General features: G+C 42.1%; 1 protein-coding gene across 1 annotated transcript in view; it reads left to right on the forward strand.

Moving 5' to 3' along the window:
- The window catches only part of psmd2 (proteasome 26S subunit ubiquitin receptor, non-ATPase 2), a 78,841-nt gene extending 56,617 nt beyond the window's left edge, over positions 1-22,224 (forward strand). Inside the window, exons 15-21 of the mRNA XM_059945080.1 lie at positions 6,976-7,121; positions 7,802-7,885; positions 9,530-9,698; positions 13,662-13,756; positions 14,583-14,709; positions 19,709-19,827; positions 21,800-22,224. Coding sequence (XP_059801063.1) covers positions 6,976-7,121; positions 7,802-7,885; positions 9,530-9,698; positions 13,662-13,756; positions 14,583-14,709; positions 19,709-19,827; positions 21,800-21,982 — 923 coding nt within the window. The 3' untranslated portion in view covers positions 21,983-22,224. The remainder of the gene's footprint in view (positions 1-6,975; positions 7,122-7,801; positions 7,886-9,529; positions 9,699-13,661; positions 13,757-14,582; positions 14,710-19,708; positions 19,828-21,799) is intronic.
- Positions 22,225-24,317: the final 2,093 nt, after the last annotated feature.

Consider the following 24,317-nt stretch of genomic DNA (forward strand, 5'->3'; position numbering starts at 1 on the left):
GAGGTGGTTGTGACACCACTCAGCCAGATTTCAAAATCTGCTTCCAATATGCTGATTCATCACTACCTTTGATTCACCCAACAACAGTGGTGCCATCAGCAAACTTAAATATGACATTAGAGCTGTGCTTAGCATCGCAGTCATAAGTATGTATTAGGTAGAGCAGGGAGCTAAGCACACAGTCTTCTGATGCTCCTGTGCTGATTAAAGTTGTGGTGGAGGTGTGGTTGCCAATCTGAACTGACTGGGATCTGTCAGGAAATCGAGGATCCAATTGCAAATATTTTGAAACTTATTAAGTAGTTTTGAGAGGATGATGGTAATGCCTAGCTGTAGTTGATGAAGAGCATCCTGGTATGTGCGTCTTCGCTACCCACATATTCCAGGATTGAGTGAAGAGCCAATGAAGTAGCATCCGCTGTGGACCTGTTGTTCTGGTAGGCAGATCAGAGTGGATCCAAGTCACTTCTCAGGCAGGATTTGTTACGTTTCAACTCCAGCTTCTCAAAGCAATTCATCACAGTGGATATAAGTGCTACTGGACGATAGTTATTGAGGCAGGTTACCACATTCTTCTAAGGCACCGGTATAATTGTAACCTGCTTGAAGCAAATGAGTATCTCAGACTGCCAAAGCGAGAGGTTAAGGATATCAGTGAACACACCAATCGGCTGATCAGTGCATGTCTTTTACTCAGCCAGCTACCCCATCTGGGCCAGATACTTCCCATGGGTTCACTCTCCTGAAAGATGCTCTCACATAGATCTTGGACTGAAATCACAGGGTCATTGGGGGATGTAGAAGTTCATGAAGGTTCCTCTCCCCGTTGATGGTCAAAGCAAGCATAGAAGGCATTAAACTCATCTAGGAGTGAAGCCTTGTTACCTATGTCGCTTGGTTTCACTTTGTAAGAGGTAATGGTAAGGAACCCTGCCACAGGTGTAGAGCAACCCCCAGTGATTCAAGTTTGGTCCTGAATTGCCATTTTGACGTGAGATGACTTTCTGGAAGTCATGACTGGACCTTCTGTATCTTACCTGGTTCCCAGATCTGAATGCCACTGATCTGGCCCTCTGCAGATTACAAAAAATCTCATGGTTTATTAAGGGCTTCTGATTGGGGAAGACTGATTCTGTGGGGACACACTCATCCACAACTTTTTCAATAAAGTCCATGACAACCATGGTGTATTCACTCAGATCCTGTGATGAGTTCTTGAACGTGGTTGCGTCTATTAACTTGAAGCAATTCCATATCCACTCCTCTGCCTCCTGCAACTTACTCCTTGCTGTCCTCTGTAGCCTTGCTCTTCAGCCTTTGCCTACATGCAGTAGGGAAAAACAGCCAAGTGATCAGATTTTCCAAAAATTAGGACTCGACATGGAATGGTAGGCATTTACCCTGCTGAGGTTAAATCCTTAAAGAGAGGAAGCATGTGTGCTTGCTGTTAGGCCTCCCCCTCCCCAAATTCAATGACACAGTTGGATGTCCACAGCCTTCCTAGGAATAATGACCACATTTCCCATTTATTCCCTCCAGTTTATCCCTCAAGTCAGAAAGTTCAGGCTGTTGGCTCGTTTACTCATTTGCATCTTCACTACTGCTCTAATTGATAAGGTGATCACACATTGTGGCGACCCACTTTCTGCGCAGGCGAACCAGCTCACAAATAGCCAGCGCGCGGGGAGAGACTTTGGTAATGCACCTCTGATGTCATTTCCGCCCAGAGAGGGCGGGTGCTAGGGATTAAATGCCAGCGCTATGAAGTTTGAATAAACTAGTCTCGAAACGACTTACCAACTGCATGTCATTATTTCAGCGCTGTGTTAGCACATTGCTGCATTGGTGACCCCGACGGTCTAAACAGGATTTGGACCAAAGATGACCGACTCTTCATTTGTTCATGCAGTTACGCTGAAACTGTCAACTTTCTGGACGCTGCAACCACACGTGTGGTTTAGCCAAGCAGAAGCCCAGTTCCAGATTCAGTAGATATCTTCTGATTCCACGCGTTACTACCACATGGTGAGCGCCCTTGACCAGGAGACGGCCGCCCAGGTTGCGGATTTCATACAGTCGCCCCCGGAAGAAGGCAAATATGAAGCATTCAAGGCGCTGCTCATTGAGACCTTTGGCCTCTCACAGTGTGAGCCTGCTTCATCTGGACAGTTTGGGAGACGGACTGCCATCAGCATTGATGAACGAGATGCTGGCCCTAGCCGACTGTCACAAGCCCTGCCTCAGGTTCGAGCAAGCGTTCCTAGAGCAACTGCCCGAGGACATACATCTGCTGCTGCCCGACATAGATTTCAGCGACCCCCAGAAGGTGGCGGCCCGGGCAGATGTCCTGTGGAAAGCCAAGAGGGAGAGCTAATCTGTCCGTCGGTCAGATTACAGGGCCACGCGCCCAACAGCGGACCAGACCAGGCCCGGCAGGGGGGCGCACAAAACACATGCAGGAGTGAGGAGGCCAGTGAACAGTGGGTTTCTACCACCAGCAGTGGAGCACAAAAGCCCGCTGTTGTCGCCTGCCCTGCAAGGGCCAGGGCCAGCTGCTGCTAATGACTGTGGCGGCTGGCCACCAGGACAGCCTCTTATGCGTCTGGGACAAACAGTCGGGAAGCCGCTTCTTGGTCAACACCGGAGCGGAAATCAGCGTCTTGCCCCCGACAGGGTACGACACCCGCAACAGGAAGCTAGGACCCACCCTGAGGGCCACAATTGGCAGCACGATATGGACCTACAGCACCCGCCCAGTGCAGCTGCAGTTCGGCGCCAGCCGGTTCACGTGGGACTTCATACTGGCCACGGTGGCCCAACCACTCCTGGAGGCAGACTTCTTGCGAGTTCACAGCCTGCTGGTCGACTTGTAAGAGAAAAGACTGGTACATGCTGAGACTTCCTGGGTTCCCGTTCTCCCTGGGTGAAGCCAAATTGCCGGCCCCACACCTGGACTCCATCACGCTGTCGGACAACGAATTCACCAGACCCCTGGCGGACTTTCCACCAATTCTGGCACCGCAGTTCACGGCAGCCATGCCCAGACACAGGGTACAGCACCACATCCCGACCCAGGGACCACCCCTCCACGCCTGCACACGAAAGCTCCCCCCGGAAAAGCTCCGCCTGGCGAAGGAGCAGATCAAGAGGATGGAGGAATTGGGGATCGTACGGAAGTCTGACAGCCCGTGGGCCTCCCCCCTGCACATGGTGCCCAAAGCAGCCGGGGGTTGGAGACCATGCGATGACTACCGCAGACTGAACAAGGCTACAACTCCAGACCGCTACCCTGTTCCGCACATACAGGACTTTGCAGCAAACCTGCACGGGGCAAGAATCTTTTCCAAAGTAGACCTCGTCTGGGGATACCATCAAATCCCGGTGCACCCTGAAGACATCCCCAAAACAGCACTCATCACCCCGTTCGGCCTGTTCGAGTTCCTCCGAATGCCATTCGGCCTGAAGAATGCCGCACAGACGTACCAGCGGCTAATGGATGTGGTGGGACGCAACCTGAACTTTGCGTTCATCTATTTGGATGACATCCTTATAGCCAGCAGTAGACGTCAGGAACATCTGTCCCACCTCCGCCAGCTCCTACTCCTGCCTGAGTGATTTCGGCCTCACGATCAACCCAGCCAAATGCCAGTTCGGTCTCAATACCATCGACTTCCTGGGCCACAGGATTACCAAAGACGGGGCAACACCTCTGCCCGCCAAGGTAGACGCAATCCACCACTTTGCCCGGCCCAACATGGTCAAAGGCCTACAAGAGTTCGTTGGTATGGTGAACTTCTACCACCATTTCCTCCCCTCAGCAGCCCGTATCATGCGCCCTTTGTACACCCTGATGTCGGGTAAAGGCAAGGACATTACTTGGGACGAGGAGGCCGCGGCCGCTTTCATTAAAGCCAAGGAATCCTTGGCAGATGCCGTGATGCTGGTGCACCCCAGTACGGACGTTCTGACCGTCCTCATGGTGTACGCATCCGACACAAACAGTAGGTGGGGTGCTGGAGCAGCTTATCGAGGGGCGCTGGCAACCCCTGGAGTTCTTCAGCAAGCACCTACGACCACCCGAACTCAAGTACAGTGCTTTCGACCGGGAGCTGTTGGCACTGTATCTGGCAATCCGGCATTTCAGCTACTTCTTAGAAGGCAGGCCGTTCACCATGTTCATGGACCACAAACCGTTGACCTTCGCATTCACGAAGGTGTCCGATCCCTGGTCGGCTCGCCAGCAGCAGCATCTGTCCTGCATCTCCGAGTACACAACGGACATCCAGCATGTCTCGGGAAAGGACAATGTCATGGCGGACTCACTCTCCAGACCCTGTCCCTGGGGGTGGACTATGCAGCACTGGCGGAGGCGCAGCAGGCAAAGGACGAGATGCCCAGCTACAGGAACTCAGTCTCAGGTTTGCAGCTACAAATCTTTCTCGTAGGCCCAGGTGAGAGGACCCTCTTGTGCGACGTGGCTACTAGCCAACTTCGCCCCATCGTCCTGGCAGCCTGGAGGTGGCAAGTTTTCGACTCCATACACGGTTTGGCGCACCCATCTATCAGGACAACTGTCCAGCTGGTCTCCAGCATGTTCGCATGGCACGGACTTCGCAAGCAGGTCAGTGAATGGGCCAGAATGTGCACACAGTGCCAAACAGCCAAGGTACAGCGGCACACTAAAGCCCCGCTGCAGCAGTTCGAACCCACCCACCGGAGGTTCGACCACATTCATGTGGATATCATGGGCCCCATACCAGTGTTCAGAGGAGCGCGATCCCGCTCACCGACACATCTGCGGATTCCTGCGCCCGAGCACTGATTGCAACCTGGGTAGCACGCTTCGGGGTACCGGCCCACATTACCTCCGACAGAGGCGCCCAGTTCACCTCCAGCCTGTGGTCGGCTGTGGCCAGCCTGTTGGGAATGCAGCTACACCACACTACTGCCTGCCAGCCACAGTCGAACGGACTAGTGGAGTGTTTCAACCGTCACTTGAAGTCGGCTCTCATGGCCCACCTGAGAGGATCTAACTGGGTGGACGAGCTTCCCTGGGTCCTGCTTGGAATTCGCACAGCGCCCAAAGAGGATCTGCACGCCTCGTCGGCCGAGTTGGTGTACAGCGCACCCCTGGCCATCCCAGGAGAGTTCATACCAGCCCCAAGGGGGCAAGAGGAAGAACCCGCAGCAGTCCTGGACAGACTACGCGAAAGGCTCGGCAACCTGGCACCCGTACTGACTTCATAGCACAGACGGACCCCGACTCATGGACCCAAAGACCTGCAGAACTGTAAGTTTGTGTTTGTACGAAGGGGCGGACACCGGGCACCGCTACAGCGGCCGTACGAGGGGCCATTCAAGGTGATCAGCAGCAACATGTCCACGTACGTTCTGGACATTGGGGGGAAAGAGGAGGTTTTCACAGTGGACCGACTCAAACCAGCCCATGTGGACTTGGCGCAGCTGGTCGAGGTTCAGGCACCGCGGCGCAGAGGCAGACCTTCCAACAAAGGCTGATCCAGACTGTGGACATTGGGGGGGGTGTTATGTGGCGACCCACTTTCTGCGCAGGCAAACCGGCTCACAAATAGCCTGCGCGCGGGGAGAGACTTTGGTAATGCACCTCTGATGTCATTTCCGTCTGGAGAGGGCAGGCGCTGGGGATTAAATGCCAGCGCCGCAAAGTTTGAATAAACTAGTCTCAAGACGACTTACCAACTGCATCATCATTTCAGCACTGTGTGTAACACATCGCTACAACATTTTATAATTGTAGAGCAAGAAAATTACTAAGCTAGCAAGGCAAAAATGCAATGTGATGGGTGGACAGTTTAGTGCCATTTTTTCACATAGGAAATGATCCATCAGTGCATGCTACAAATTGATTTTTGCTTTAATTGTGACATAGAACAGAATATCTCAGGGAACAAACTTCTTGGTGCCAACCATGTTGCCAATAAATTCCATTTGCTTGCACGTGGTCTGTATTCTAATATTCCCTGCTTGTTCATGTGCATATCTAAATGCCACTTAAATATTGCTATCATATTTAATTTTACCACCACCTCTTGCAGCACTTTCCAAGCACCAACCACTCTGTTTTTAAAAGCCTTTAAATCTCCTTTAAACTTTTCTGCTCTCGCCTTAAATCTATATCCTCCAGTATTTGAAATTTCTATAATAGGGACAGCAACTACCTAAGTCCCTCATAGTTTTATCTGCTTCTATTGAGTTGTCCCTCAACTTCCAGTGCTCCAAAAAATAATACAGTCCAAGTTTATCCGGACTCTTTATCCTGTAGCTATTACTTTCTAATCCAGGCAACATCCTGGTATATCTCTTCTGCACTCTTTCCATAACCTACACAGCCTTCCTTTAATTCAGCAACCAGAACTCTACGCTATACTCCAAGCATGGCCTAGCCAAACTTTTCTGTGACTTTTATACTCAACATTCTGCCGAATGAAGGCAAGAATGCTATACACCTTTTCCACTCTATCTCCTACTTGTGTAGCCACTTTCCAGGGCTATTCCTAGCATCCCAAGAACTCCCTCCTGTACATCAATCCTCCTAAGGTTCCTTCCACTTTATACTTTCCCCTTAGATTTGACCTTCCTAGGTATAACAATTCACACTTGTCTTTCATTTCTCTGGCCACAGTTCCAACTAGTCTATATCATTTTCAATCTTTTGACAATCTTCTTCACTATCCTGAATGCTGCCATATTTGTGTCATCTGCAAACTTGCTTCTCAGCCCTCTCGCATTTTCAGTATTTTCTCATTTGATTCAAGTCACACACCTAAATACATGAATCCTTGAAAGTTAATCAAATGTAAACATGAGAACTGTTCTGCCTGATATTTTTGTTATATAGGTGTACAAGGCTACAGGAAGGGAGAAAATTTAGAAAACCTTTATAGCAATTTGTGGGCTGTGTCAAATATTTTGTTTGTTCACCTTACAATTCTACAGGCTCTGGTAATGTACTGAAAGTCCAGCAGTTACTTCACATTTGCAGTGAGCATTTTGATTCAAAAGAGAAGGAAGATGATAAGGATAAAAAGAAAGAGAAAGATAAGGACAAAAAGGAAAATGCTGCAGATATGGGAGCACATCAGGTATTGTGTAGTGGCAGAAAATATTAATCTAATTGAAAATGTAACTACAATCAGCTTCCTAAAGTTTCGTAGTGCATGATGAAATTCCACAGTGAGTCAGCTTTTGTGTTGAAACTGAAAATTGCTGAATTGTTTTCCAACTCAGGTCATTTTTATTAAACTTACATAAAATTTAAGAAATGGAGGGGAAAGAGCGAGATATTAATAACTTGAATTGAAATTGCATAACTTGATTTTAATTATTCCTCATGAATAAAAGAGGAAGTAAATAACTAGGAAATCTGCTGAAAAATTCATGATTGATTTTTTTCTGATTCTTGCCTTGTGAATTGACCCCTGAAGTGTGAAGGTACTTCATACAACAGGATAGGGAAAGAAAAGAAGCTTTCTAAAGAAGATGACCTACAATTGTTCATTGGCATCTAGAATTGGCATTGTAGTTATAAATGATGCCCTTCAAAATTAAAATTTATTCAGAGCAGTATGTGTCCAAAAATTACCTTTATTTGGCTTATTTTGATTCTAATTGAGATTCATTTTAAAATGTTACAGTTTTAATTGTGTATGAAAGTAGAAGAAAAATGTATTGAAAAGATTATGGTTGAGCTGTATTTTAATGACCTTGGTGATCAGAACAAACAATAACCTCATACAAATGTTTGTAATTCATTCTTTTTAAGGGGGTGGCAGTGCTTGGTATTGCTTTAATTGCCATGGGAGAAGAGATTGGAGCAGAAATGGCTCTGCGCACATTTGGCCATCTTGTAAGTTCTACAATAAGTTTGATAAATGCTGGTTCAGAAATTTGCATTTTGAAACCATGTCTTAAGTCTTAATTTACAAGGAGAAACTTCCACCATTAAGTGTTAAACAGAGCTCCATTATTTGTGTTAAATACATATTTTTTTTTACTTTACTGCTTTAAAACTGTTGAGTCATGTAGCACTTTAACTAACTTCATGGGCTTGCTTACATTATCTCTCTTACTTTCATAAACGGCCAACAGAACTACTGTATTACTCTTGAATGAAAGTGGGATTCCCACACTTTTACTCAGCTAATAGTTGGTCCAAAAATGTAACTGCGTTCGCTACTCAATTCCACATAGAGTTCAGTTTTATTTTAAAATTGCCTGAGGAAAGGAGAATAACACAAGCTAAGTTTTGTTACTAATTAATTGATATTTAGTATTGTATATTTTAAATGTCTAATAATATAACAAGAGATTCTGCAGATGATGGAATTCATGAGCAACAAGTGAGTGTTGCTAATATAACATTTCATTCTGTATTTTTTAAATTTTTGCTCAATTTTCGAATGTTAGCAATGGTCTTTTGATGCTCAATGACCATTGTGCATGCACCAGAAGCATTTCAGTAGCTGTCTTGTGAATTTTACTCAGCAAGGCTTACATTGCTCTGATCAGAACCTATCCACTGATTCTTAATGAGATGTGAGGTGTTCATCCAATCCACTTCCCAGTACCATCACCTCACCTCGACTGCCATTTCCAGCACAATGTAAGAAAATTGTTTTGAGACATTTGAATGAACTTGAGCAATTGATCAGGCATTTGCTCTCAGGCCAACAATGCCATCCACTTGTCTCTTTTTTTCTAATTCATTCAAGATGCCCATTCAGCCCGTCTTCTGCCTGTCTACAAACCATTATGCCTGTCTACACTAATCTGACTTGTCCTTGGTCAGGAGTCTCTCTACACCTTTCCTATCCAAGTACCACTTTAAATGCCTTTTGAATGTAGAGCCCATTTCCTAGAGAAGATCAGTGACCTATAGCCTTTCAGAAAATGCTTCAAGATTATAAATATTCTGTTCCCTCGAAAAGGGGAAAGTATTCACTGTCTCACTCATTGTTTGAGTATCCTCTGAAAGGAATTAAAAAGGCTTCATCACATCCAGCTTTGCTCTCTGCTCACTGAATTAAGTAATGTCCTCCACATTCTTTTAATTCAAAGGGGTACAGTAACACTGTGGTTAGCTAATGTGCCTGTAATCAGAGATCTGGACTATCAGTCCAGGAATTTTAATTCAAATTGTGTAATGACATTTGGGAGCTGGATTGTCTCAAACACCTAACTGGTTTACCAATGTCCTTTTAGGAAGAAAATCGGTCTTCTGCTGGTGAATATGTGAATCCATACCCTCAGCATTTTGATTGGCTTTAGCTGACAATTGAAATGCTCAAGCAAAATGTTGCTTTCAAGGAAATTTGTGATGGACAATAATCACTAACTTCATCAATGGCATATGTGTTATTAAAATAAATTCTGGTGATACTTGTGCCACAATAATTATAATATAGGATAAAACTAAAACAAAATGAAGTGTATGAAAATTTTGAATATTTTTTATAATCCTTTAAAACATGTGATTTTCTTTTTATGGTAGTTACGGTATGGTGAGCCTACTTTAAGACGTGCTGTACCTTTGGCACTGGCACTGATTTCAGTCTCTAATCCACGGTTGAGTATATTGGACACTTTGAGCAAATTCTCTCATGATGCTGATGCAGAAGTTTCTCATAATTCTATCTTTGCCATGGGTATGGTTGGAAGTGGTAAGTAATGTATTGTAATGCTCTTACAGCTGAAACTATTTAGTTATGGAAACAATAGGAATATGCCATGTCCATCTTCAGGTAGCTTTCTGATATAATCAGTCTGCATGCTCACATGTTGAAATGAACAGAATCATTCTGTACGATCAACTTCATTAAAGTTTAATGTTTATTCTTTAAAGTCATTAACAGAATAATGCTTTCTATATTTTAAACTATTGCAAATCAGATTCCCCCTATGCACACAGTTAAGCTAAATTCATTTTACTTGTAGGAAGTCAAGACACAATAGCTTCGAAGACGCAAAGTACATCTCCAGCGATGTGACTCTAATCTCGGTGCCATGTATTATGTCAGACTCTACCAGACCTGGTGTTGAATAATGAGTCTGGCCTGGTGACTGACTTTTCAGTGGGTGGGCTGTTAGGGAACAGTGACCACAACTCCTTAACTTTCAGGGATTGGTATTGACCTTGTGGTAGAGTTTTAAACTGAAGCAGGACAAATTATGAGGGCATTAGGCAGGAACTAAGAAGCTTTAATTGCGAACACCTTTTTACTGATTGTACAGTTGTACAGATTACAAGAAAAGTATGTTCCTGTTAGAAGGAAGAACAGACTTGGAAACATTAGAGAACTTTAGATGTCCAGAGAGATAATGAATTTAGACAAGAAGAAAAGGGAAAAGTGTGTAAAGCTTCAGAAGTTAGGATCAAATGAATCGCATGAGGGGTATAAAGAAGCAAGAAAAGAACTAAATAATGAAATTAGGAAAGCCAAGAGGGATCATGATAAGATCTTGGCGAGTAGGATTAAGATGAATCCCGAGGCATTCTATACATCAAGAGCAAGAGGATAACCGGGATGGGAGGGGTGGACATTTGCTTGGATGCAAAGAGTATGAGTGAGGTACTTTTTGAGGAAAAGTATATGGTGGACCAGGCGGTCAATGCTGTGTGTATAAATACATTTTGGGTATTTAGAGGTCAAGGAGGAGGAAGTGTTGAGCCTCCTAATCAGTATGAAGGTGGATAAGTCCCCACGGCCTGATGGGATTTACACAGGTTATTGAAGGAGGCAAAAGATGGGATTTCTGGGCCCTCGACCAGTATCTTTGTGTCCTCTCTAGCCATGGGCAAGGTTCCAGAGTGTTGGCGAGTGGCTAATATTGTACTTCTATTTAAGAAGGGAACAAGGGAAAATCCTGAGAACAATAGACCAGAGAGTCCCATGACAGTTGTAGGGAAATTGCTGGAGAAAATTCTTAGGAGTAGGATATATGAGCATTTAGAAACCCACAGCCAGCATAGCTTTGTGCGTGGCAGGTCATACTGTACCAACTTGATTGAGTTTTTTGACAAGGTGATAGAGATTGATGAGGATAGGGCAGTGGATGTTGTCTACATGGATTTTCATAAAGCTTTTAACAAAGTCCCTCATGGGAGGCTAATCCAGAAGACTAAGATGCATGGAATCTGCAGTGAACTAGCTGTTTGAACTCACAACTGGCTTGCATATAGAAAACGGGTAGTGGTTGAAGAAACTTATTTGAACTGGAGGTCAGTAATTAGTGGAGTTCTGCATGGATCTGTGCTGGGACCTCTGCTGTTAGTAATATACATAAATGACCTGGATGAAAATGTAGATTAGTGGGTTAATTGCATATGATACCAAGATTGGTGGAGTTGTAGATGGTGTAGAGGACTGGCAAAGAATACAGCACAGTATTAGATCAGTTGCAGCTATGAGCTGAGAAATATCAGATGAAGTTTAACCTAGATAAATGTGAGGTGTTGCTGAGCAGAAAGAATTGGGATCCAGGTGCATAGCTACACAGGTTAATAAGATGGTTAAAAAGGCTTATGGAATGCTTGCTTTTGTTAGTCGAGGCATTTAGTTCAGGAGGTTATGATGCAACTTTATGAAGCTCTGGTTAGGCCACATCTAGGAAATTGTGTACAGTTCTGGTTACCCCACTATAGGAAGGATGTTAAGGCTTTGGAGAGGGCAGCAGGGGTTTACCAAGATGCTGCCTGGTTTAGATGGCATGTGCTATCATGAGAGGCTGGATTTCTTGAACTTGTGGTAATGCACCCACCCCACCCCCACCCCCATTCCCCATCTTCTTTTAACTCTCTCACCTTATCCCTTTGCCTGCCCATTGCCTTTCTCTGGTGCTCCTCATCCTTTTCTTTCTTTCATGGCCTTTTGTCTTCTCCTGTTAGATTCCCCCTTCTCCAGCCCTACATTTCTTTCACCAATCAATTTCCCAACTCCTTCATCCCTCCTCCTCCCAGTTTCACCTATCACCTTGTGGTTCTCTCCCCCCTCCCTCCACCTTTTAAATCTACTCTTCCTTTTTTTTTTCTCCAGTCCTGTTGAAGGGTCTTAGCCTGAAAAGTTGACTGGACCTTTTTCTATAGCTGCTCCCTGGCCTGCTGAGTTCCTCCAGCATTTTGTGTGTGTTGCTGGGATAAACTTGGGTTGTTTTCTCTGGAGCATTGGAGGCTGAGGGCAGACCTGATGGAGGTTTGCAAGGTTATGAAAGGGATGGATAGAGTGGACAGGGATTATCTGTTTCCCAGGGTTAAAACACTAGAAGGCATCCGTTGAAAGTGAGAGGAGGTAGGTTCAAGGGGGATGTGAGGGGTACGTTACTTGGAATCATGGATGCTTGGAATGTGCTGCCTGGTATGGTAGTTGAGACAAATACATTAGATGCTTTTAAAAGATGTTTGGATAGGCACATGGATGTTAGAAAAATGGAGGGATATGGACATGATATAAGTTGGAGGTATTAGTGTTTGGGTGTTTTGATTTTTAGCTGATTGAGTACAACATTGTGGGCCAATTGGCCTGTTCCCATCCTGTTCTATGTTTTATCATATGCAGGAACTGTACTGCCATTTAAGAAAAAGTGATAAATCAGCAAGTTCAGGTCATGCTTTGTTTCCGTAAATCTTATCCTTTGATAGCATTTGGTTGAATTTATAAATGGTCCAGTGGAGCTTCACTTGCCTACTTACAATTTGATAGCAGAGATTAGATATTCTCTGCCTGATTTTCAACAACTTCAAAGTACAAGTTAGCACATATTGCCAGAAAGCTTGCTTGTTGGCTTAAAGTCATGGTACTAGAAATCAATTTTTTCCTCATTGGTTGAAATACCAAAGCAATCATCTTCTAACATCTTGCTTGAAACTATGCATTTTGCCTTGAGCCAGTTCTTAAATAGAGTCGATATTAGTTCATATTTGGACTCTAGCTGGAAGCCTACATATAGAGGCCCAAGGTTTGAAATGCTTTTGTTTAGAATTTGGAAACCGTGTTGATGGCCACTGATAATTATCGGAGGAGAAATTACTACACACTTAATTTTGATTCCTTTATTTCCATATATGCCACATCTTGCATAATCCACCTGCCATGTGTCAGACATACGTTGTTATAATAGAATTCATTTTGGTGACTTGCCCAAATGCCTTTCCAGAGCATCATTGTCCATTTTAGTACATGCGAATGCTGGGTGATGCTGCAAACATGACTGATAATGGAAACAGTTTACATTAATGATCTAATGCAACTACTACTTTATTTGAGCAGACTTGAAATAAAATATCTCTCCTGCTAAATGTTAATGTTATTGATTTAGAGTCACCAAAAGCTTTTTCCTTTTTGTTATTTTGACTTGTTGAAGATTTGGACATCTTGATATATCTGAATCTTAACATTGCTGTTCTTTCCTTAATTATTTAATATCAGTCTCAAAAACCTTATTCTAGTTTGTAATTCTCAGTGTACAAGTTTGACTTCTGTAGTATCAATAAACACTCATAATTTTGGAGCTTTGCTTCTGTGCTATCCTTGTCAGGATAGGTGATCTTTACATTGCAAGACTTTCTGAAATACATGCTGTAACTGACTATATTTTGTGAATTGCAATGACCATCTTTTTTCTTTAAGGTACCAACAATGCTAGGTTGGCTGCCATGCTGAGGCAATTAGCACAGTACCATGCAAAGGATCCAAATAATCTTTTCATGGTTAGAATAGCACAGGTCAGTGGTTTTTCTTGCTTTATAATTCATAACTGTCATTTAAGATGGTGAATGATTGAAGGTAAGTTGACATATACATTGATTTGCAACTCAAACAATTTTTATATCAAATATTTTAATCCTTTAATTAATCAATCCCAAAATGCATTTAGTTTAAAAATGTTATAGTGACCATCAATTCAGTTACTAATGGAGTTTTTAAATCCGTACTTAATTGGAGCAATGTGATTTTGGAATGTAAATAGAAGGAAACCGTCTATCTCATTGACAAGGCTCAGATGAATTGCATCAATTTGATCAAAGTACAGCAGAACCTCGGTACAGAGGCAAAACTGTACAATACCTTTACTAAAGAAGAAGATTGCAGACAACTGAAAAAGTGCTGATGTTGATTTAAATTTTTAATTTGTACAATGGTGTGGTTTTTTTACCAAGTAGTTAATGTTAACAATTACCTACAGAGTCTATTCTCTGGGAAGCAATGAACCGTCATTGCCAGGAGAGTTTTTTCCCACAATACGTTGTACTATATTTTTGAGCTTGTGCATTAAATGATGCTCTTTATTTTCAATTGCAATAATTTGATCAGTTCTTATTTAGAACACTAGGTGGAGCAACCTAATTGACTGGAAGGGAAAAGTGGCAGTAGCCATCTTGTCCATTTGTAAGCCAATACTATACTGTACTTGATGTGACATGGCACTGTGTTAGTGGGTATTTGGATTTGGCTGGAATTCTGTTGGTTACCTTTGTTAACTACTGATATTTTATAATGGAATTTGATGTCAGAAGTTAATTGAATTTTGTTTTGTATTCCTATAACTAGGGTTTGACTCATCTTGGAAAGGGAACACTCACACTGTGTCCATACCACAGTGATAGACAACTGATGAGCCAAGTAGCAGTGGCTGGTCTTCTCACTGTACTGGTCTCTTTCCTTGATGTAAAGAACAGTAAGTTTTCATGTTGCTGTGCATAGGTTGGTAATGCATAGCTAACAGAATTATTAATTAATATTTTGACGTATAAAAATTGAAAATGTAAAATTAGAGCAACATGAAACTAGGCCTCAAAGTTATTCTTTTCATCAGTTTTAGCTGTCACACCTAGTCTTTGCAAACTCCTCAGGAAGTAGAGATATTGCCTTGCTTTCTTCATAATTGCACTTGCATGCTGGGCCCAGGATAAGTCATCCAAAATAACATCGAGGAATTTAAAGCTGCTGATTCTTTTGACCTCAGATCCTCCAATGAGGACTGGCTCATGGACCTCTGGTTTCCTTCTCCTGAAGTTAATAATCAGCTTCTAAGTCTTGCTGCCATTGAGTAAGATGTTATTAAGATTTCACCTTATAGGAAGTAATGGTATGCAAACCTTGCCACAGCTGTCATGCATCTAATCATAACTTCACATAAAATTGCCATTTGTTCTTATGATAGCCTTCTATAGGACACACCTGGACTTCTTGTAGGGTTCTGGATCACCAGTCTTAAAGACACAGATCTAACACTTAACAGAACTGCGAATCTCCTAGTTGATCCACAGCATCTGGTTTGTACCTGATATGTCCTTAAAGACACACACTCATTCCCACAGGTTTTGATGAAGTTGGTGATGACCGTGGCATAATCATTCAGATGTGAAGTTGAGTCCCTGAATATGGTCAGTAAGATCATGGTTGATCTAATCTTTGGCCTCAACGCTATTTCCCTGCCAGTGCCTATATCATTCCCCTTGCTGTACAAAAATCTCAACCTTGATTGTACTTAAACACTAGCAGATTTCTCTGAGTAGAATCTTTGAAAGATTCCAGTCCCTTGTCTCTGTTCCACTTAAAAATAGCATCATTAAGCATTGAAGTCATTTTTCTTGTAGCAATTTTACTGTCACCAATGGTATTCTTAAATCATTTCATATTGCTGACAACTAGAGTTTCAGCTTAGGTTTAAACCATCATACCCTCGCTAATCAACACACTTCAAAACCTGGGCCTCTGTACCTCCCTCTTTAAGTGGATCCTTGACATCCTCATCAGGCAACAGCAGTCAATGCAGATCAGAAATAACATCTCCTTGCTAATAATCAACACTGGCACACCTCAAGGATGTGTGTTTAATCCGTTGTTCTACTCTCTCTACACCACCAACAACTGTGTTGCTAGGCACAACTCAAAAGCAATCTATCAATTTTCTGATGACAGAACTATTGTTTGTAGAAAATTAGATGGTGACAAGGAGGCATACAGGAGTGAGCTAGATCAACTGGTTGAGTGGTGTCGCAATAACAGTATTGGATTCAGTGTCAGAACAAGGAATTGATTGTGAACTTCAGGAAGGGGAAATCAAGAGAATACATCATCGAGGGATCAGCAGTGGAAAGGGTGAGCAGTTTTAAGTTCCTGGTTCTCAATGTCTCTAAAAATCTATCCTGGGCCAACATATTGAGGCAATCGCAAAGAAGGAATGACAGCAGCTGCAGTTCATTAGGAATTTGAGGAGTCTTTTTATGTCACCAATGACACTCTCGAATATCTACAGATGTACTATGGAGAGCATTCTAGCAGGTGGTATTACCGTCTGGTATGGAAGGGCCACTGCACAGGATTGGAAAAAGTTGCAGAAAGTTGTAAACTCAGCCAGCTCCATCATGGGCACTAGGCTCCCCAGCATCAAGGAAACCTTCAAAATGTGATGCCTCAGAAAGGCAGCATCCATCATTAAAGACTCCCTTTACCAAAGACATGCCTTCTTCTCATTGCTGCCATCAAGTAGGCAGTGCAGGAGCCTGAAGAGCCACAATCAACATTTTAAGAACAGCTTCTTCCCTACCACTACCAGATTTCTGAATCCACAATGAGCCTTTGTATACTACCTCACTATTTTTTTCTTTTTCTTTCCTGTCTCTTTGTATGACATATTTAATTTTTTTTTATGTACAGTGGATTCCAGTTAATTGGAACACATCAGGACTGGTATATTTTGGCCCATTAGCTGAAATAGTTAAAAGGGTATTAAAAAAAGACTAATTATGTATTTAAATAACACTACTAAAACTAATACAGTACTGTAAAACTGTTATTAGTTCCTAATAGTTATTGACACAGGAACTCATTCAGTGTATGCTGATGTATTCTTTTGATTAACTGTAAATGAACCAAACTAGTGCAGATACTGGACTGTCTTCATATAATGCTTTCGACTATTGCATTGTCCAAATTTTCATTTTAATTGTAACACTCAAGATGATTGTTGATACCTTGTACTTCTTTATAGTTCTTAACTTGTTGAAGATATGAAGTTATTTCATTTTTACTCCCAACTGTTTCTGGAACCTCTAAACTTGAATATTTGAAACGCTGTGAGCAGAACGGTTCTGAATTGTCTTACTATTTATTACTTGCTAACTATCAGTGACAAAAATCACTTTTTTTTAACACAATCACGCAAGTAACACTATTTTAAAACTTTTTGCTCTAAGCATAGTGTAGGGTAGTGGTCGTCAACCCGTCGATCTTTGAGACTTTCCCAGTTGATCCTGACAAAAAATGAAAAATAAATACACAAATACTGTTGAGAGATTGTTTCCGGGTTGCGGGGTTTTAGTTCCGTTCTTTCTGTCCAGTGCACGTGCGTATAGCTCCCCCCCCCCCCCCCCCCGCACTACCCAGTGTACTTCAGTGGTCCCCAACCACTGGGCCGCGAGGAAACGATACGAGTCAGCTGCACTTTTCCTCATTCCCTGTCAGCCCACTTTGAACCCACACAAAGTCATCAGGCGACTAAACGTAGTGATACCCTCACGCCAGGGATCACCGGGTGGCCGGTGGGAAGTGCCGTCTCTACTGGCCTGGAGCACTGCCTCTGAACCTGTTTAGCGCACCGAATGTTCATGGAGAACCCAGTGCTAAAAAATTTGCAGACAACCTAATTTGGACTCAGCGTTTCGTAAGTATCAGAGCAGCTACCGCGCTGCGATGTACTGAAACAAACATTTGTCGGCCGATAGATCCTACAAGGGGGAGCGGGCAGGCGCTCTGTCGCACTCCTCGCTCGGTCGGCCGCAGTCTCTGACTGTGACCGCTGCGGCCCCAGTAAGGAGACCTCTGGCTCTGTACTTGTCCTCTCACCCCACCCACGACGAGCCGCACCTGGCCAAGGCGCCTGCCGGTGGGCGAGCGTGAGGCTGAGTCCGGGCCTGGAGGCAATGTCTCAAAACTGCTTCAGTACCGAGTCCAAGCACCCAGCACTTAAAGACGAACCCGCTGAGTTTTCTCAGCGGAAAAAACGTGAGCAAGCGAGACAGAAGCCGAGTGCCACGAAAACTAGAATAAACTGGACATAAGGAACCTGCTTAGAATATCGCTGTATTCAGGTCATGTTTAACACCCCCCCCCACCCCCGTTGGTCAGTCCGCAATGATATTATCAATATTAAACCGGTCCGCGGTGCATAAAAAGAGCGGGTACCCCCGGTGGTTATATATTATTTCTACTTCCGGGTTGTGGGGTTTTACTTCCGATCTTTTCTGCCCTGGTGCGCATGCGTGTAACTGATTGATGTGGAGTCGATCTTGCCTTTTACTGAGGCCGAGGTAGGGGATCTTGGGCTTTAAAAAGGTTGGTGACCACTAACGGCCACACCTGATGCACGCGACTGACATTAGTCAGAAATGTTCGGCAACCGTCTTCTGCCCCAATTAAGTTCCAAATAAATCGATTGAATCCAAGCTATTTCACAGTTTGCTGTTCTTTAAGAGGTGTGCCAAATAAGTGGCTGCACCGATTAACTGACGGCCCAATTAACTAAAATACACTGTATATATTTCTTATTCTTATTTATTATTATGTATTGCAATCTGCTGCTGCAATACAACATATTTCACGACAAATGCCAGTGATAATAAACCTGATACTGATTCTGATAAAAGCACTTGTTAAAAAATGTTTGAGCCCTGACACCTGATTAAGTTAATGGATGCTGTAAGGTAAATGGTAGGCAAAGGTACCCAAAGAAAAACACCAGTTTTAAAAGTTTTAAAAATGTTGGTTGGCAAAAAGGAAATCTAATGATATTGGAAAGGGAATATAGTGCTTAAATGAATAAATCCACACCTATACAGTTCAGTTAACATGAGAAGCTGTAAGAATAACTTTAGCAATGGAAGTTCCTGTCCATTTCAGGATATAGGTATGACTGTCAAGCCTGTATATCACTTATCCTTAACTGCCCATTTTAAATCAATGCTGCCATGTTATTTTGAGGGTACTAAGGAGTGAATAATATATTCCCAAGTCATGGCAAGTGTGACTTGGTGGTTAAGTTGCACTTGGTTGCTTTCCAATGTGTGTGCTGCTTGCATCCTTTCAGGCTAAGGTTGCATATTTGGGTGATGGTATAGAAGAAACCTTAATAAGTAACTGCATTGGATTTTGCAGATGCTACTCATTGCAACCACAGTTTACCAGTAATGGAATGAACTAATGTTACGATTGTCAAGTGGGTTGCTTTGCTCCAGATGATACTGAGTTAATTGAATGATGTTGGAGCTGCAGATCTCCATGCACTTGAGAAGTGTTCTACTATACTGTGATCTTAAGCCCTCTGCACATCTGATAGATTTTATTGATTACTTTTGTAAGTTGCTTGCTGCAGACAAACCCATTTCTGATCTCTTGCATCTATGGTATTTGTGTCTAATCCAATGAATTTTCTGGTTAATTGTGGCCTCCCTAATGTTGACCATGCAAGATTTAGTGACAATGCAACTGATTATTTGTATTTAGATTCTCTTGAAGTTAGTCATTTTCTGTCATCGGTGTACTGTAGAAGTTACTTGCGAGCTATCAGCCCATTTCCAATTGCTAAGAATATAAGCAATCTTAGGAAAATTTGAAAATGTAGGAAGTTAAAGTAAAAATGTTGAAATTATGGTTTTTTAAACAATTTTTTGCAGTTATTCTTGGGAAGTCCCATTATATTCTCTATGGACTGGTTGCAGCAATGCAACCTCGTATGCTGGTTACTTTCGATGAAGAGCTCCATCCTTTGCCAGTATCAGTCCGTGTTGGCCAGGTAGGAATGTAGATGATGCAGTCAACATTGTTTTCAAATCTATGTTTCCAATATTAGCTCTTTTATCAAGGGTGTGATTCACCTGGCAAAAACGCTACAGAACATTGAGTTGTTTGCACTTGCGAAGAATGCAGATTAAACACCTTGGGCCTGACAATTTATTTTAAGGTGTCAGTTCACATCTCTAGTTCTGTCCTTTGAGGAAAATAGCAGACAAGTTATCTGTGAAGCAGTAAAACCCTCCATAAAGAAAAATGAGAAAACAGAAACACAAAATTTCAAAAAATTTATAGTCCTTCATTACTAAATGTATGGAATGTGTTGATGATGGCAGTCTCCAACATCAAAGCTGGAGATTACACTTGGCAAAGCAGAAGCAATACCTTTTCTTAAAAAAAAATCACTATTTTATCCGTTTTCTTGCAGATAGTATGTCTGTGCAAGACAGTACATGTGCTAATTAGCTATTTTGTATGTTTTACATTTAGTCAGTTAAAACTTATCAATATATATTCCTTCCTATCTAATTTCATCTATATTTTGTTTAGTAGGGGACCTGTTAATTTTACCATATATGTATCTAAGCACAATATGACTATAAAACGTCAGAGTAGAATTAGGTCATTCAGCCCATTGAGTCTGCTGCACCATTCTATCATGACTGATTTATTATCCCTCTCAACCCCATCCTTCTACATTCTCCCTGTAACCTTTGACACCTTTACTATCAGCCTCCACTCTAAATATACCCAATGAGTTGTCCTCCACAGTCATCTGTGGCAATGAGTACTATAGGTTCACCACCTTCTAACTAAAAAAAAATTCTTCCTCATTTTTGTTATAATCTAAAGGGACATACTTGTATTCTGAGGCTGTACCCTCTAGTTCTAGACTCCTCCCACATCCTCTCCACATCCACTCATTCTTGGCCTTTCAATATTTAATAGGTTTCAAAGGTATTTCCCTCTTAATTTTCTAAACTGCACTGAGCCCAGGCCCAGAGCCATCATTTGCTCCTTGTACATTAACTGTTTCATTTCCAGGATAATTCTTGTGGACCTTCTCTGATGCCAGCACATCCTTTCTTAGATAAGGGAACCAGTACTGCTCACCATATTCCAAGTGTGTTTTGACCAATGCCTTGTGAAGCCTCAGCATTACATTGCTTTTTCATTCTAGTCTTGACATGATTGCTAATGTTATATTTCCCTTCCTTACTACCTACTCAAGCTGCAAGTTAACCTTCAGGTAATCTTGCATGAGGACTCTTAAAGTCCCTTTGCACCTCTGATTTCTGAGTTTGCTTCCTGATTTGAAAATAGTTTTCGCCTTTATTCTTTCTACCAAAGTGTATAACTATACACTTCTCTACAGTATTATATCTGCCACTATTTTGCCTATTTTCCTAATTAGTCCAAGTCCTTCTACAGACTCCCTGCTTCCTCAACTTTCCTGTCTTTCTATCATCTGCAAGCTTGGCCACAAGGCCATCAGTTCAATTATCCAGATCATTGGCATATAACATGAGAAGAAACAGTCATAACACTGATCCCTGCAGAACACCACGAGTCACCAGCAGCCAACCATAAAGCCCCCTTTGTTCCCACTCTTTGCCTCTTGCCAGTCAGCCAATGCTAGTATCTATCCTGTAATACCATGGGTTCTTAGCTTGTTTAGTAGCCTCGTGTGATACCACATATCAAGTTGAAAGTCTGCTGATATCATTGGGAATGCAAAATTGAAAAAAAGCATTTTTCCTCGTCTGTCTTGGCACGTGTGGGTGACATAGATGGTAGTTATTAGATTGGATGACATTGTGATAAGCATTGAGTTAGCATTTGAATATTAGAGCTCAAATGACCCTGTACTTACATATCACTGTAGTTTGTGCAAACAACTTTGGGAGAAATTTGGACTGTGTATCTAAAGTGTGAGTCTTTGAAGATCCATTAACTTTTTTTTATCATTGCAGGCTGTGGATGTTGTAGGGCAAGCAGGGAAGCCCAAGACTATCACAGGATTTCAGACGCACACCACACCTGTGCTATTAGCACATGGTGAAAGAGCTGAATTGGCAACTGAAGAGTACACACCTCTAACCCCAATCCTAGAGGGATTTGTTATTTTGCGCAAAAATCCCAATTATAGTGTGTAGTTTGTACCTAATATTTGGCCCTCTGTATATGGAGTTTCTTTTGAAGAAGTCATCCATAGATCTATGCCCGCAAATACTGTTGATCTATTGGTGAAATATTTGCAACTTTACTCTTGAGCCAGTTTTGAATATTGGTTCAGAGCTTCTATATTTTATATTACTTTTACCGCATGATGGATGTTCTTCATTAAATTTTGTTATAATTCTACAGTATCTAAATAAACTTATTTCTGGTCCATAAATCTAGGTTTGTTTGCAGTGTTAATATTTTAGTGACTTTTGTTCTATTTATGTCCCATATTATGTTATCGGTGCACATGATGTATTAATATCACCATTTTAAACTAATCAAAAGGAGGGGACAATTAGAGCAGAAAAAATCTTTTTAAAACCATCTCGTACAAACAGAACAAATGAATTGTTTCCATGTTTCTGATCAAGCTCCATATGTTCCCTACTGAAACAAATTTTTGATGCAGGTGAAAATCATTTAAGAAAAAAGTGTGCTTAACTGGGTGTCACGGTAGCATAGCGGTTAGCACGATGCTATTACAGCTTGGGATGTTTTGGAGTTCAATTCAGTAGATAGATATTTTGGGGTTGATTTGTTTTACTGATAATTAAGGAATGTCTCCCCTCCCACAGCACTTTTCTCCCCAGTATTCTTCGTATTTTTATATTGAGAAATCTTTTTGTGGTGTAGTGTCAGCAACGTAATTCTGATGAACTGTGGCTTTTATAATGCTGGTATATGTTGCTGGCTTGCATATTCTACAGTGAACAGTGTGACTGAGTATCTCAATATGAGTTTTGGGAGGGGAAGAAACCTGTGTTAGCAAAAAAAGACAGGATTCAGGTGATGTTTTTGAGTGCACAGGTATCATGTATCTTACAATGACATAGGAATACACTACCTTAGGTCAGTGCCAGCTCCATGGAAGCAATTACATTAGTTTCATTCAACTGGGTTTTCTGTGCTCCAAGAAAATTATTTAACAATTTGTTACAATTTATCATGGAAATATAAAGTTGATCTATTGCTAAAAGGCATTTTAATTAAGAAAATATGGTTTCACAGAGGATGATTATTAAGTCAGCTTAATAACAGCTTGGAACTAACCCTTTTCGTCCAACATTCATCCTGCCCATGCTGCTGATCATACTAGTCCCATTTGCCTGAATTTGGCTTGTATTCCTTTAAATCCTTCATATCCATGTACCAATTCAAAACGGCTTTTGAATGTCTTTATTATTCCTGCCTCAACTTTCTTTGGCAGTCCATTGCATATATGCACCACCCTGTTGCTGCCTGGGTCCCTCAAATTTTCCAGCTCTCACTTAAACCTATACACACCAGTTTTTAAGTTGCCCTTCCACTGGAAAAAGATTCTACATACACCATATCTATGCCCCTCATAATTTTATGCACTTCTAAAAGGTCACCCCTCAGTCTCCTATGCTCCAAGAAATAAAGTCCCAACCTGATTAACCTCTCCCTATAATTCATTGCCCTCAAGTCATGGCTACATCCTCATAAGTCTTCGCTGCACTCTTTCCAGATTGTTAATGTATTTCCTATAACAGAATGACTGAAACTGTACCTAATATTGAAGAACACAAAATTAACATGATGGCATGAATATTAATTTATCCTTCCAGTAAAAATTGTATCCCCTCCCCTCTTCTTCGATTCCCCATTCTGGCTTTTTATCTCTGTTCACCTGCCTGTCACTTACCCCAGGTCTCTTGCTCCTTCCCTTTCTCCTGTGGTACGCTCTCCTCCGATCAGGATCCTTCTGCTCCAGATCTTTACCTTTCCCATACACTTGGCTTCACATATCACATATCCTTCCCCTGCCCCTCACCTTTTCTTCCATTTCAGTACTGAAGAAGGGTTTTAGCCTGGAATATCAACTATTTATTCATTTACATGGATGCTGCTTGACCTTCTGAGTTCTTCCAGCATTTTATGTGTGTTGCTTTGGATTTCCAGCATCTGCAGACTTTCTAGTGTTTAGAAAATTAACATGGTACTGAAACAAGTTTATAGTTATCTTTGTTTGTCACAGACTCATAGCGAAATAGAGATTTGACTCTGAAGTAACCTTCCTTCAAGCCATCTTTTGCATGTTGCATATGCTGTCTGATGTGCACAGGATTTCAATGAATATGAAGTATGACCTGTGCAAAATTAGTAAATTTGATTTAAATTTGTACGTCCATGAGATCCATCCTATTGTTTCACTAGCAATGTCAATAACAACTTACATTGAATGGAAATTTTCATTAAATAACAAATCATACCTAAATTCCTCTTGTATATTTTGTAATTGAC

This window comes from Hypanus sabinus, chromosome 2, assembly GCF_030144855.1.
Source record: "Hypanus sabinus isolate sHypSab1 chromosome 2, sHypSab1.hap1, whole genome shotgun sequence".
Classification (NCBI taxonomy): Eukaryota; Metazoa; Chordata; class Chondrichthyes; order Myliobatiformes; family Dasyatidae; genus Hypanus; species Hypanus sabinus.